The sequence below is a fragment of the Aplysia californica genome, unplaced genomic scaffold (genome assembly GCF_000002075.1).
Source record: "Aplysia californica isolate F4 #8 unplaced genomic scaffold, AplCal3.0 scaffold00278, whole genome shotgun sequence".
Taxonomy (NCBI): Eukaryota; Metazoa; Mollusca; class Gastropoda; order Aplysiida; family Aplysiidae; genus Aplysia; species Aplysia californica.
The window spans coordinates 819,863-835,637 of record NW_004797548.1 but is presented as its reverse complement, the minus strand read 5'-3'; the positions used below and the strand labels follow the sequence as shown (position 1 = coordinate 835,637).

The window sequence follows — 15,775 nt, the reverse complement described above, 5'->3', positions numbered from 1 at the left end:
CCCCCTTTCTCCTCTTCTCTGATGTCAAAATTTCAAGTTACTCACAGCATTTGGTGTGTATCATATAATTATTTTTTCATTTATCTCCCGGTTTGGACCAAGTGTCCCCCCAAAAAACCACCTATTTTCTTCACTCACATTCAACATAAAGATTTTTGCCCTGTCTGCCATGTAAATGCATGTTGCTTTCTCAATATGCTTTTGTTGGAGAAAGTTTGCAGCAGGTCACGAAAGTACCCACTCACTATTTATATGACTGGATGTGTGTGGCTTTGGGGAGGGGGGAGGGTGGATGCATTTTTTATATGAATGCTACTATTTGTTGTTTTTTTTAAATCTACATTCAAATCTCAGTTTGAAAGCAATATGTATCGGATAATGAGTCTCAAATTGCATGTGAAGTATGTTGATGCAAAATGATATTACAGGGGTGCTGATTTTCTGGATAAATTAAGAAATCCAGGTATCCACCATTGTCTGGATATTGTGATACACCCTCTTGAACAGTTATTTATATTTTAATAATTTTTTTTGCATGTCAAATTGCAATTTATATAAAGGTAGTTTTGATACAAGATGTATTAAACAAAATGGTCCTTAGATTTCGGTTACCCCTATACAGGTTTCATTGGGTTTGAAAAATTCAGGATTAATTTTTTATTTTTATTTTTTTGACATATCCTTTTAGCGTCTCTGATATTATATTTGATCATCTTTTTCTGCGTGGACAAGCTAGCTGAGAAAATGAAAGAGACTAATTATATAAAATATTGGTATACAGTGTTGTGAAATTTTCTTTGAAGCTTCGCGATCAAGTTTAAGTAGATGTCCCTTCTTGAATGAATTATTTTAAATGTTTTGAAGATTGGGAGATTTATTTACACTCAAGACTGAGTATTGCCTTTTTTCCTTTTTTACAAGAGACCAGGGGGGGGACAGGGGTGTTTAGGAAGACGACAGCCAATGGATTCAATGATTATATGATACTGAGGACTATGTCGTGTTGTTTGTTTTTGTTTTTTAAGGCTCTTCAAGTGCTTTATTTGTTAAGTTACAAACTTGTCTGCTTGTTACACAGTGAAGGCTGAGTGAATAGATGAGAGGCTAGTCGCCCGTGAGTTCCCTGTGTGCAGCATATGTTTTTATTGCAGTAGAAAAGAGTTCTTACATCCGGTTTTCTTGCAAACTTTTAGAAGTTTGTGGCTCTTGTTTTCTTTAAGATAGAAAGACTCTTAATATTTTACAGTATAGATCTATGGTCTCTCTTTTATCTCCTAGAATATTGCACTGTCACTTTGTCTTGCTGGGTGTGCTTGATGTGAGCCTGTGATAATTTCATGTGACTTTCAACCACACTGTTATCGTTGGTCCATGTACCAGTGCTCTGTTTCTAGCCATAGTTCTGTTGTGGACAGATAGTCAACAAGGAAAAATGAGGTGATTAGTGAAATAGTTTTTCTGAAAGCGGAAAGTTTGTTAATCTTCAACCAGCATTTGTCCAAAACAAAGGAAGGGACATGTCTTTGATGGTGTAAATTTTTCTTAACATTAACCTAGTGTTTTCTTCCCCCTCTCTTCTTTTGCAAGTCTGTCCCCTCCTTTGACTTTCTGTCAGTCTTTTCTAATGAAAAGAAATAGCAATGTAAAATATAACGAAATATTACTGTGTGTGCTGTCCTTTACATCCTGTAAGTACGGAGTGCCTTGAGAATGATAAGCACCAAACTTTGTTTCCTCACTATTATATATCAAGTTGCCTTGAGAGTTCATAACCATTGTCTTGCTATATTTTCACATGGTATTCTATATTCTATTGAGTTGGAGGGGGGGGGGGTCATCTGTGGGTCTGACATGGACAACTGATCTAACAAGGACTGTACAAGTGATCACTAGACTGATCAAAGCAACAGCTGGTATTATGCTTTTGAATGGATGCCTGAACAAAGTCATAATTCCTCCAACAAAAAAAGCCCCAAAAGAACAATTGAATTGGTCCTAACTAGTCAAGATTGGAAGAATCACAAGTTATGATCAAGCTGATTTGTTTGATGTCATTGTTTGTTTGTTGTCGCTCTACATGACTGATACTTTATATTGTCGTACCAGCTGTGATTAGATATGAGAATGATTGGGGGGACGCTTCATGCAGGACTCTTACTTGTTACTTTTATTTGTCTGGTCTGTATGTTGTTTCTCTTCTTGATCCCATTCAGCCCAATCAGACTAAATTTCTCAATAACCTAATGGACACATAGCATGTCAGATCAACAACAGACCAAAGGTAATGTTGCAGCAAATTTCAGACCATCTTATAAAAAGAACAAATACACAAATAGGCCTGTATTTCACAGTCTATGTATTGCTGCCTGCTGTTTCAATTTTCAAATTAAGAAAACAAATAAAAAGATATGCATGAATAATGAAGTTTATACTCTTTTTTTTAATAAAGGCCTCAAAACAGCGAGCATGTCTTCAAACCTTGTAAAACAACCAGAGTGCTTGTCCTCGATGAATTCATTGTCCTTGTGTGGTTGGTAGACACTGTGGTGTCAGCCAGCTCAGTCTACTTCTCTTCAGTATTTCTACTGTTGTAATTAATCTGTTCCTTGTGGAACGTTCCATTACCACGCCGACTCGTAACCTACCTTAACTTCATTAACTTTATAAATTGTGCTATGTAGGTCTGTAAAACTCTTTGACTGACAGAGAGATACTTTGTGGATGGGAGTAGGGCGCTACTTCTTTTCTTTCTTTCTTCACTCTGTTGTTTCTGCCTACATGTCTGTCTGTCTTACTTTTCCTTCCCTACACTAAATGATTGTTACTGTTTGGGAGAGCTTCTCTTTCCTCAATTTGCCAACATTACTGTGTCGAGCAGATCCTTAACACTTTGACAGCTTGGCAGATAAATATCCTAACATCTGACTCGGACTGCGACAATTTTTTTTCTGAATCTCAAAAACTGTGACAGATGCATACTCAATACTCTAACCTCTGATTACAACCTTTTCTGAATCTCTTGAAATCTCTTGAGACCAGCAGATGAATCCTCTAATGCCTGACCTCGAATGTTCTTTCTTTCTGCGTCCCCAGGTCACCGAGTGAACATCTACCCGGCCAGCCACGGCAGCGTCAACTACTACCGCGACCCTCAAGAAGCCCCGACCCGGGGTGAGCTGTACGTCCACTCTGCCGGCTACCCTCGCAGCGATGACCACCAGAAGTACGTCTTGTCCCGCGGGGTCAGCGCCGACTTCCCCTCGGTCAATTACTGACCTGGCCACGGTAGAGACGCTTCATTCGCTCATGCTGGCGTGCGTAGCATCAAAAAGTTAAAAAGTCACAGATTGGAACTCTCTATACTGCTTACACACCGATGTAATCGGCGGGCCATGGACTTGATTGGTGCCGCCATGCATAGCGTAAAACGTCACTCTGGAACTTTCTACATACTGCTTACATACCACTGTAATAATAATAATGGGCGTTTCCAGTTGTCTTGGGTTTCAACTGGTTCTCCCTCCTCGCACTCTCGCCACCACACCCCTATCTACTGGATAACCCCCAGTCTTATTATGTTGGGGAAAATTTACGTCATGTGAAATATTTCGTGGAAGTTCAAGCTCTCCTCTACCCCCCGCCCCCACACACACTGCTGTGCCACGCCATGCCACCATGGAGTGGACATTGTGGACTTTTGTCTGACCTTTAGATTGTTCCAGCTGACTGACCAGCCTCCTCCTGTGAGTGACCCTTGAACTTTGGAATGATACATCAGTTGTCTTGGTAGGGTGTCAGTCGGGGGCTGATCTGTTGAAGAAACATCAAAGAGTGACAAGGAAACTCATCATCTCCTCTCCAGAATTGACAAACATTTCTTCTGGTGGCACTGTCAAAAATACATGGCCTCGACTTCTGAGTTTCTTCACTTTTAAAAGAAAAGGAAGTGGATTAAGGGAGCAGTTTCTTTTTCACTCACGTCATGTGTGTGTGTAAACATTTCACTACCCAGCTTCGATTTTATGTGGTTGTTTATTATCTTGAATTCTGTTGGATGTTTGACTTTACAGGTTGAGTTTTCATCATTTGTTTTATGTTATGATTGTTTGTTTGTTTTTTTGTTCATGATTGATATTATATATACTATTGTTTATAGGACTGTAAGACATGTGTACAGGTTTTTGTGTGATTCGAAGTATTAGATACATTTTATTCAGAGTATGTGAACTGGTTTGTATGGAGAGCTAGTTTAATTGTTCTTTATATGTTGTTGTTTTCCTTGTTATTTGATGGGTGATGTCATTCATATAGGGATGTTTTGTTTTGAGTTTTTTGCTCATCGGCTGTGTCAGTCTCCATCTTGATAGGTCAGAGTCCCTACCACGTACATTTCTCACACATATTTTTGAAAACGGATAGGGTTTTTTTTCCCTCCACGTCATATTCATAGGTTGCTTTTCCCATTCAGACCTTGGATACATTTTTTTTTACATGGTGGCTGAGATCTGCACGATGGATAGTTTCATGCTGGATGGAGGGAGGGGGTGTTGAGCACTTATAGCGCTCATCCACACACACTCACAAACACACACAATCACACTCACACACACACAGCTCAAGCTGCTACTGATGAGGACCAATCAAACAATTATCTTTTTTTTTATGTCCAGTCCTTCGTTTTTCTCTTTCTGTAATTTTTTTTTCTTTTTTAAAATGATACTGACAACGTGAAAGTAGTAGCTCAACCTTACAAAAATTTTACAGATTTTTACAAAGATGCCTACTGAATTTTTATGTTGGTGTTAACTTTATCAATTGTATAAATTTATAGAGTGTGAAATATAGTGTATTGTAAAGCAGTGTTCAGTGTAGCAAGCTCTTTTATTATCGTCAACACAAGGGGTAATAGGATTGTAATTAAAATATCTCTACACAAGACATTTCATTTAATATATATAGATATATATATAGATATATATATAGATATATATATAGATATATATATGTATGCCTATCACAAGGACAGTATTGCTGTAAAGTATCTCTCCTTGTCATTTTGCTGTATAAACTTCATTCATACATAAGATTTTTATACCCACATTTTATTATTTAAGCTAACAGGTAGAGTTGAAGAAAAAGACAATTGCATAATGTGGGCCTTTTTGCGAGGAAACAGTTACAAATGGTGCTAGTTTTTTTTCAGGAGGTCCAGAAATAGGAAATGGCTTTTTTCTTGTTTGTCTTATATTATAAGAGCTAATTCCAGCATATTGTTGAGGGATGGCCTAGTTACTGTGGATTCTGGAAATTATGCTGCTTCTCGATGGCTCCCATATTTGATGGCCGAGTCTGTAACACATGCCTTTGTCGGACTGCAATGAACTCGAGAAAAGGTCACGGTGAAATCACCCAAGGGTCTCTGAGGCCTCTTGTGTGTATGTGGACTGGGAGGTTGCGGCTTGGTCATTGGGACAGAGTCTGGGGGAGAAAACTCAGTCTTCTAGTTAAGTTCATATTCTGACATGCACTTTAGAAATTTGCACCCCTGTTATCGTATATACGACTTTTGCTTCTTTCCCCACGATCACTGTGGCGAAAGGTGGCCATAGGTTTGGGCCGACTTGACATGCTTTTACGACTCAACAACTTCATTTTTTTTTTTCTTTTTGTGGCACCAATTACAATGTGTACTATTGATCGAGTTGATTAATTAATTACTGTGTTATTTTATGTCAGCCATTTTGCCCATGACAGCTAGACCTATTAGGCCATTCCATGATTTTTGTATGACCATAATTGTCCCTGTGGACAAGTTTGTTCCCACTGTTTGGGGTATTCAAAGACATCGGTTTGATGCTAGTGTGTGTGACTGTCACCGTTGAAGTCGGAGAGTAGATTTCTATTTGTTGGGTCGCTGGGTTTTTTTTATATTCGTGTTTGTGGTCTCTGTGTGATTATGATGGTAAGGTGGTCTAGAGGTCCACGTTATGTTGTTTGTTTGTTTTTGTTTTGTTGTTGTTGTTTTTGGGGGGGGTCAAAGAATGTTTTTGTTTGTGTGAGATTGTTGGTGTGACTCTTTGACACTTTCTACCTTGAATGATGTGACTGATGGTTCTTTTTGGAACTTTCTGTTTCAGTTGTTTTTCACAAAGGTAAAGATTTTTAGGTCATACTTCTTTGGCTCTTGAAAGATTTTGTTATGCTCTGTAACATTTTTAATTTCTTTCTGATACTCATCTGATTTTAATACAGTTATGTCATGGTATGAAGTTCAAATTCCCAGACCTGATATATCTCAGAGCTGAGCAGCATGCAGGCTTTCAGGAAACCACTGAATCAGACATTTCTCAGCACAATCTGCCTCATTGCTTAATTTTCCTCCACTCTTTTGCTGTATATTCACTCAGTTTGTCTCTTCGAGGATGTTGGGTTTCTAAATATTGGCAGTAAATGGATGAAATGGCAGCGTGCACAGTAAAGGATTTTTTTTCTTTTTGGTCTACCCTTATAGGGTCATGATTACGCATCATTATGTCGGCCTGTATGCTGGTTACTATTTTCTCACAGCAGACACTGTTCATCTCTACAGCTGGTGAGAAATTTATCTTGGGCAAGACTCAGAGAAGTGAATATAAGTTGTTTTCGGCATCAGTTTGCATAGACTTTGTTTGTTATGTTGTGTCGTCAATGGGGCTCCATCATTTTGTCCAGCTACTCATAATGCTGCATTTTTACTGGTGTGTGAAGAAGTGTCTAGTATCGAGCAGTTGAGGTTTGTAAATGAAGGTCTTTTTCCAAGTTTGAAACCGTTTGATTGGTAGGTGGGGTTGGACCAGAGGCTTGTGTCGTGGACAGTTGAGCGTCTCATAGTGTGTGACATTTTGTCAATCTTTTTAAAATTCATTATAAAAGAAGAGGTGTGTCAGAGCTTGCCTCTATATTTTTACAGTTGTTTGTTTTGTTGGGGTTTTTTTGCATACAGGCTTAAGTCTTAAGACCAAAAAGTATCTCAGGTGTAGAATATATTCTTTGAATGCAGTGCACCCACCCCACCTCCTTTCTGTCTTATTTCAGCAGACTGTCTTGGTTTGGGCTTGACACTAATAATGTGTTATGAGATGATTTGAAAGTCTGAGACCAGAAACGTTCTCAGTAACACAGAAGTCGTGCCATCCATGCCTCTTGGCTCTGTGGGGCTTTTGTTTGATAGAGCTGGGAGTGTAAAACACGTGCGGTATATGATGGTTGCAGTGAAGAGCAGAGACAATATTTTTTTCAGCATTAGAGTTTCATGGCTTACGAGATGCTTACATCCAGTGCTGCACCACTGAGGTAGCTTGAGCTTCTATATACTTTTTTTTTCCAAACCGTTCTTTTTTTTGTTGTTGTTTTTACGAATCGTCTTTGTTGGTTTTTGGACCACAAAACTCTGTGCCATTTAGCGTTTGGTATTTTTCTTCCTCCTATTGTGTCATTTGAGGTGTACATATGTATTGAGAATCACTGTGCTTCATGCAGCGTATGACAATGGAAATTGTGCATGTTGTGTGCAGTTGATTGGTGTGTGAATGTCTCTGACCAAAAGCAAGAGTGACTCTTTCATGTGTTTTGTTTTTGTTTTGTTTGGGTTTTTTTGTTGAAAGCTTTGGGACTGAAGCTGGTGTAGCAGTTAGGCTCTTGGCTTTTGCATGCAGAAGACATGAGTTTGATTGAGAGTAGTTTTTTTATCAAAATATCTCCATCTACTGGGATGCTGTATCTTATTCAGCATGGGTCGGCCCTGACAGGCAGGTTCAAAGCAGCCCACCTCCCAGATTATCGAAATTTTGGTGATTGGGATGGAGAGTGTAAAAAATTACAATTTTAAAGAGATCAACAGCTCTTGAAGTTATTTCAAATTAGGAGCTCGTGAAGACTGGTTAAGTGTTTGTTTTTTCCCATGCCTAGAGGTCTTTTGTTTCATTCTGTGTAGGTGTAGAACTGGCTATCTTTCGGGGTATCCTACTGATCATTGTCGTTGTTGGTTAGGCTGACCACAAAGCTCATGTCGTATTGGATGTCCTTCGATATGTCTTCAGAAGAGTTGTCAAACAGCAGGGTTATCTATCGATGATTTCTTGTTTTCAGTGTGGGTGGTTGGTGGGCACTGCTTCTACTTCTTTTCCCTGGGGTCTATATTGCTTTTTGTTTGTTTGTTTTTGGGGGGCATTTCTAATCTATTTTGAAGTCTTTTCTGTTCTTTGTGAAACCCCTTGTCTAGCTTACTGGTCTTGAGTTACAAGTCGTCAGCTTTTTTTAACATAAGTAGCTTATTAAATTAACAAATTAAGAAATGTTGGGCCTTAAACATCTTGCTCTTTTCGCAGAAATGGAGGGCTAAAGAGACCATGCTTGTCAAAGAATAACTTAATTATGGGTGGTGGAAAAAGACTTGAAAAGTGTAGTATACTACTTCTGTTTCAATTTGAGAAGAGTATTTTATGGATGTTCATCAGTCTTTTAGCAGGGATGCTTCCTCACCAAGCTCTAGATAACCCTGAGATGTGTGACAGTGGGTGGGTCTCAACTTGTGCTCAATCAAACCACTAGTGTTTGGTGAATCAATCTCGGGTTTGGCGGAGGTCAAGCCGCACGCATACACTGTATGTGTTTATGTTCGTTGCATTTGGTGAATGCACGTGTATGAAACCAGGTGGGTTCAGTACCTCCCCCAAGGTTTAGAACCACCTGTTCTTCTAAGTTGTGTGCGATTGAGCCTGCAAATTATTAACAACACATGGGTCAGTATGTTGACCAACAAGTTACGTAATTTGACCATAGTGTTAGCTGGTCATCAGGGTACTATTGGAACGGAAGAATATTTGTGTTTTGCCATTTTTTGTTTCTCTTGAGATGCACATTTGTGAATTAGTTTGTCATTTTGTACATGTACATATTTACCAATGTTGACGATCACAGAACTAAGGAATTTGATGTTGATGGCTTCTGCTTCTGGCTCTTACCTAATAAAAATGCCTAGTGTGACTGTGTCTGTAGGTTTTTGTGTATGTTATTATTATCATTGTACGACAATATGCTTATCCTCTTGTGTCAAAGAGCTGTAACTTTGTCACCAGCTAGCACAGATCAAATATTCATACATGTATCATGGTATGGTCACAAGTCTTCTTTGAGTTTGAGCGTGTACTTTTTGTTTTTCGGTCTTTTCTTTGCGGGCATTGCTGATCTGTTTGTTTCTGTTTCCTGGACTGACATTTCTGGCTGGTAGCTGCCTGCTCATTTTTTTTTCTCCTATCTGAACCCGTGGGTAGCTGGTAGACATTCTGGTGTGGCCTGTTCTTTCTGCTATTTTTCCATGTTTCAAAATCCTGATCCTTACCTACCAGTGTCTGTTGTGTGATGGTTGGGCTTTGTGCCTTGGCCCACTGAAGGCTTGAGTTTGATTCCTATGTTAGGAGGTTTTTTCTTATCGAGTGTCTCTCTCTGTCTGCTGGGATGTTGTATCCCACTCAGACCTGAGCTGCCGGGACAGATGACAAGCTTGAGGTTAGCTACCCTGTCTGGTGCAAAGGAGTCAATTGTGAGATTTTGTCCCTCGTGGGGCCACATAAGGTGCTAGCATCACATCGCCCTGGGTATGGTATATGTATAGACTCACCCTCCCTCTTCTTCTGTTGTACAGAGCAAGTTCTAGGTGGGTGTTCTTGTACTTGTATGATCTTCTCCTACTACCTTGTGTAAGCGTTTACTTCTGTGCTAGTCTGTCTGAAGAAATGTCAAGTCCAACTGCTCTTTTTTCCCTTCAACATTTGTTCGTCTGTCTCGCTTTTTCCCCAACTCCAAACGATCAATACTGCGTGTATGTTTCCTTGTGACTTGATGTCTTTTCCGGGCACACTGTTAACTCAGTTGGTATCATGCAGGATTATGAAGCAGATGGATCTGGTTCGAATCCCCAACAGGGCATTCTGAACTTCAGTTGGTTTTTGGGTCGGGAGTTTTTTTTTAAGACTCTCGACTCTTTTGACTCAGTCCTACCAGAGATGGACGTTAAATCAAGGAGGTCTCGCACAGTGTTGAAAGAGGCTTTAAACCTGTTCAAGACAATGTCTCCTCCTCTGTTCTAGCAACCCCCCGACCTCTCTCTTTCTCTGTCTCTCTCTCTCTGTCTTCCCCTCTTTCTCTCTCTCTGTCTCCCCCTCTTTCTCTCTCTCTCTCTCTCTCTCTCTCTCTCTCTCTCTCTCTCTCTCTCTCTCCCTCCCTCTCCCTCTCCCTCTCCCTCTCCCTCCCCCTCCTCCTCCGGGTATGTCTGAGCAGGCTTATTCTCAACATGATCTCCTATTTTCCTCTGTACAGTGATTTGAGTGATCAGTGAATTGTCTGCTCCTGAGACGGTTAAGAACAGAGAACTGTTTGGGGATGTTTTTACACCCTCGCTATTTTCATTTCTCAGTCCTGATTTTTGTTTTGTTTCTTCATTACATTTCAATTCGCTTTATCTTCGCCCTGCGCTCAAAATGTTGGGTTGGTTTTTTTAAAACTTTGTTGATGTTTTTGTAATGGATGCATGTTATTTATTGAGGTTGCCAGGTGCATCTCTTGTTTACTGCTCGTGGGCTCTTTGCCTAGCTGTTGCTTGCCCTGTAGCTGCTTTTGATATCAAGACCTGAGGTTCTTCTGATAGATTCTAGTTCTATTTGTATATATATATATATATGTGTGTGTATGTGTGTTTGGATGTATGTAGTACACTCCAATGTGAAAGGCATGGTTGGGGGTGTCACTGGTAGGTCGTTCTTCTTTTCTTCTCATCTGTTGTTTCTTTCTGTCTATCTCTTGCTGTTTCCTTGCAGTAAATAGCAGTTATTGTGTCGATGTGGTTCTCTTTACTCGAAACACAGAATTAGTTTTACGCGTATATGTATATTTCTGTGTGTATGTATGTTTGTGAATATATCTATATGGTACACTCACTCTGTTGTGTGTGCTCCCATACATGAAAGAGTTTCCAGTCTTTAAGGTCAACGACCTGAGATTGTTACCCATGTGTGTGAGGGTGTCGCCTTCTTTGTCGTGATCACATCCAAGCCCAGGAATGGTTCGGAAACAGGTGTACTGGGTTAGATCTAGATTTTTGGAAAAATTTCGACCTAGATGTGTAGATAGATGCAGAAGGAAAAACTCCCAACTCTAGATGTGTAATCTACTGCAAAAGGAAATATTCCCACTCTAGATATGTAGACTACTGCTCTAGGGAAAATTCCCACTCTAGATATGTAGACTACTGCTCTAGGGAAAATTCCCACTCTAGATATGTAGACTACTGCTCTAGGGAAAATTCCCACTCTAGATATGTAGACTACTGCTCTAGGGAAAATTCCCACTCTAGATATGTAGACTACTGCAGAAGGAAAATTCCCACTCTAGATATGTAGACTACTGCAGAAGGAAAATTCCCACTCTAGATATGTAGACTACTGCTCTAGGGAAAATTCAGACCTAGATGTGTAATATACTGCAAAAGGAAAATTCCCACTCTAGATATGTAGACTACTGCTCAATGGAAAATTCAGACCTAGATGTGTAAGCTGCTGCAGAATGCAGAAGGAAAATTCCAACATAGAGATATGGGCAAAGGGGAAAATTCTGACTTAGATGTGTCGATGCTCGCGGATGGAAAAATTTCAACCTTGATGTAGACTTACGTGGGCAGCTGGTGAGTGCTCTAGTGTGGCTTGCTATTCTTCCTGAGTTCTTTCTTGACTAGATTTCCTACCAGCTCCAGTTGCTGATTTGTTTCCTTTCATGTTTCTCGTTGGTCAGGGCGTTTTGTTTCGTTGAGCTTGCAAGTATATTTTTCTTTTTCTTGTTTCCATCACCATAGACCAGCAGGGAGAGAAGCATTTACAATGAAATGATCTGTTCCAAAGCAGAAGCTTTTCACCCCCAAAATATATTGCTATGCTGTGTATGTAATCTGCTAGCCCTATCAATGTTATCAACGCTCTGATTTCCTGAGCTGTCATTTTTTCACGTACGTGTGTAAGAAAGTGTAGCATTTTATGACTGCTCATCGGTTTAACTTTGCCTTTATTATCATCACATGTAAATGACTCATGGAAAATTGCTTTCCAACGATGATTGGATGGAACTTTGTGTGTTTTCCATATCTTTTCATTGAATTTAAGTCCAGACTCTGAAGGTTTTTCACGTATGTACAATTGACTTACCTAAACAATGTATTTTTTGCATTGTGAGGAAATGACTGTTGGCACCAGGTATTGTAGCTTGCATAATGTTCTGACACTGTATTTGTCAGTTTCTAAACAGTAAGCTGCATTTTTAGGAGAGGACTTCTTTACTAGTTGCTTTGATCTCTGTGCTGTAGGGTCTGCACATATGTGTGTGTGTTGAAGCAGCATGCGCTGGCTTACACAATACAACACACACCTGTGTCGGGAGAAACTGAGCGAAGGGTGTGTTGGAGACAGTGTGGGTGCCACAGTGCTGGAAATTTCTTGATGTTTTGGAAGAGTAGGAGGACATTTGAGACTCCTTTTAGTTTGTTTTGTTTTGTTTTCGATTACCTTGTATGGTCCACTTCATTTGTGTAATGTCAACCCTCCTGTATGCATTGTGTGTCTGGACAGTGTTGCGGTGTAACAGTTAGGCTCTACGCCACTGCCTGCAGAAGGCACGAGTTTGATCCCCAAATGTGGAGCTTTTTATTTTTAAAGAGTAACTCTTTTATCTACTGGGATGTTGTATCTCTCTCAGTCAGCACAGGCGGGCCCTTACTGGCAGGCTTAAAACAGCCCACCTCTTTGATGATCTAAGTTGCGTCAACGGAGGCGGAAAATATATTACTCTTACCACATATTGTCAGTGTGGAGAAAGAACGGTAACTCCACAAATTTTTACACTGGCGTCTTTGGTGAAGCAGTTAGGGTTCTTGTTGTACCATGCAGGGGACCTGAGTTTGTTTGTTTTGGTGTATTATGGCACTCGCACCTGCATACAGTTGACCCGAGTTTGATTTCAGAGTGGAGAGAAATTTTTTTCTTGGAGTATCTCAGGTTTTTGTGCTGGGATGTTGTATCCCTCTCAGTCCAGAATAGCCCTGACAGGCAGGGTGTGAAGTCTGCCTCCTAAATGATTTAAACTGTGTTAACGGTGGTGTAAAAACGCCAACATTATGAAAAACATTGTTTTGATGAAAAAGAACAAAATTGTTACTGTATGCCTGCAGAGCAAGCTCAGTTGTAGGAAAGCATTTTTGCAACTACAGCAATACAATGATGTCATGAAATTTTGAATCTAGAAGTACTAGAAATGGTAAGGACCTCAGTGGCACCCCCTTTTCCAGCACAAGAGATTGAATGCAAGAGCTTTCGAGTCCATGTCTGTTGTGCCGAGCAAAGAGTTAGTTTTGTGTGTCTGTGGATTAGACTGTGATCGTGGTTGTTGTTGTTGTTTTTGTCGTTGTTGTCTGTGTAGTTACCAATCAACCAGCCACTTCTGCCTCCAGCCTACGAGACGCGACCTTCAACCTCTATGTGCTGTATGTGTCCTCTGTGTTTGCGTCTTTCTATTCCTCGTTCATTCATCCTTGTGTCACCCAACCATTACCCGTCACAATGTCTCTCCGATTTTTGTTTCACCTCATCGCGCTGTACTCGAATACTACTACTAAGTCATAAAGTCATTGTCCTCATCTTCATCATTTGTACATGTATCTATCCTTTCACATTCACCTCTCATCGTTTGTTGGTCTTTTTTTCTTTTTTTTTTTTATTATTCTGACCACAAACGCATCTCCTCCCAACTTTTATTATCTCGGCTTTGTGTGTACGTATACACCTATGACGATGACAACAATTATTACGATAGAGTTCATCGGCCTCAGTGGTTGTTTCCTTGTACTCCCCGACCGTTGAGTTCTCTCTTTCTTTCTTTTTTTTTTCTTTTTTTCTTTTTGTCCCCCACACACTCCAACCGCTGTCAACTTTTTGATCGATCATGTTTTCATTTCTGAAAGCAAAAGACCATTTTTGTTTTTGTTTTTATCTATTTTTTTTGTTTTGTTTTTGTAAAGAAAGCTTTTTTGTCCAATAAAATGATCAAATTTGTGGAAGATTGAAAATAGAGTTGTGTTTTGTATTTTGTCCATTGCATGAAAAGTGACACGTGGAACACAGAGATGAGGACCCTCTTCAAAATGTCTAAGCAATGAGAGAGACATTTTTTACTTTTATTACGATTATTACGATAGAGTTCATCGGCCTCAGTGGTTGTTTCCTTGTACTCCCCGACCGTTGAGTTCTCTCTTTTTTTTTTTTTTTTTTGATTGTGTGTTATATGCAACCTTCCTGTAACAAACAACAATGAAGAGTGGCTCTATGATAGCTTAGATTTTTACCAGCAGGTTATCTGAAATTGGACTCGACTGTAGGCGTCGTCGCGGTCCTGTCCACAAACAGTACTCACCAGAGGAGACTCCATCCCGAAGCCTCCATTTTTTCTGCGGAGGCGACCGCCATATGGCATTGGACTCTGTAGAAAATTATCCTGAAACATCTTTTCTCATTCTTTTCTATTCCTTGTCTTGCCTCACCTTACCCACCAATCCTACAATTTTAAACCCGAAAATAGTTAACTTACAATTGAGGATACATTCACTGACTGTACCGGGGAACAATATCTCGTTTGCCTGGCTACCTAGCTTTGTGGGCATCCGAGGAAACGAGCAGGTCGATTTCCTAGCGAAGGAATCCTTGTCTTTGGTTAGGATCAACAAAGAACACCCTTCCACAGACAGACTTAAAAGATAAGGTCAAAAGCTACACCTCCACTCACATAATGGACATGCCTCCCTGACCCATAAATACCTCCTGTAGGGAGATGAGAAACCCTTTTGTGTCGGATGCGATATGGATTTTACCCTTTAGACACGTAGTCCTACTAACAGAATGTCCGGACTTTGGAGAGACCCGAAGGAAATATTTTCAATGAAGAAATTTAGGAGATCTGTTCTTCGGTCGTTGATCCCAGCAGAAATCTCGATTTTATAAAGGCCATATTTTTGCCTTTACTCAACGGTTTATATATTGCTATTTTAATGGAAATTGTTTTTTTAAGACAGAAATTTCAACCGTGAAGTTGTAAACCTTTTAAGCCGGATCGTTGAACAAAATCAAACCGTGCTGTGAACTGTTATGAATGCAACCAACTTGTGTTTTTTGCACGCTCATATGAACTTGTGATGTTGTGAGGGCTGCAATACTCTTACTAAACTAAACAAAAGGTTATCCGCGCCTTACATTGCATTCATGTGTCACTTTGTATGTGTGTGTGGTTGGCGGGTGCTCTGGTGTGGTTTGCTTCTTCTTTCCTATCAAACATGTATCGTCCTTATCTCTCCTCCTCCTTTTATTTGTGTTTGTTACTCTCTTGTAACACCTCTAATCTTCGGCATTTATACAGACTTCAACATAAGTTAAGGACCTCTTGCAAACACACTGAGTGGTCTTCTTGGGTCAACCTGCATGTGGGCGTTCTTGGACTGATCCAGTGGTTTGATGGCGCTGCCTCATGCGGACAATGACAGTGTGACACTGCAAGCCTTCTGGCAACTTCTCGGGCTCCATCTCCATCATGCAGCCATGTCATAGCCCCGGAACCATCAAAGTCTCCCAGCTTTCGTTTCCGGGCCTATTGATGTAATACTGAATTTTGCGCAAACGGCGGTTCATATTGTCACCAAAGTGAGCACTGT

General features: G+C 40.1%; 1 protein-coding gene across 6 annotated transcripts in view; it reads left to right on the top strand.

Annotated features, from left to right (window-relative positions):
- LOC101858949 (probable palmitoyltransferase ZDHHC14) overlaps positions 1 to 5,686 on the top strand; it is a gene marked incomplete at its 5' end in the record, with an annotated part of 28,541 nt that extends 22,855 nt beyond the window's left edge. For 5 of the 6 annotated variants that reach the window (XM_013084215.2, XM_005101335.3, XM_013084214.2 and 2 more), the window contains 1 exon segment: positions 3,094 to 5,686. In XM_013084215.2, the coding sequence (XP_012939669.1) occupies positions 3,094 to 3,275 (182 nt within the window). 6 annotated transcript variants of the gene reach the window in all.
- Positions 5,687 to 15,775: the final 10,089 nt, after the last annotated feature.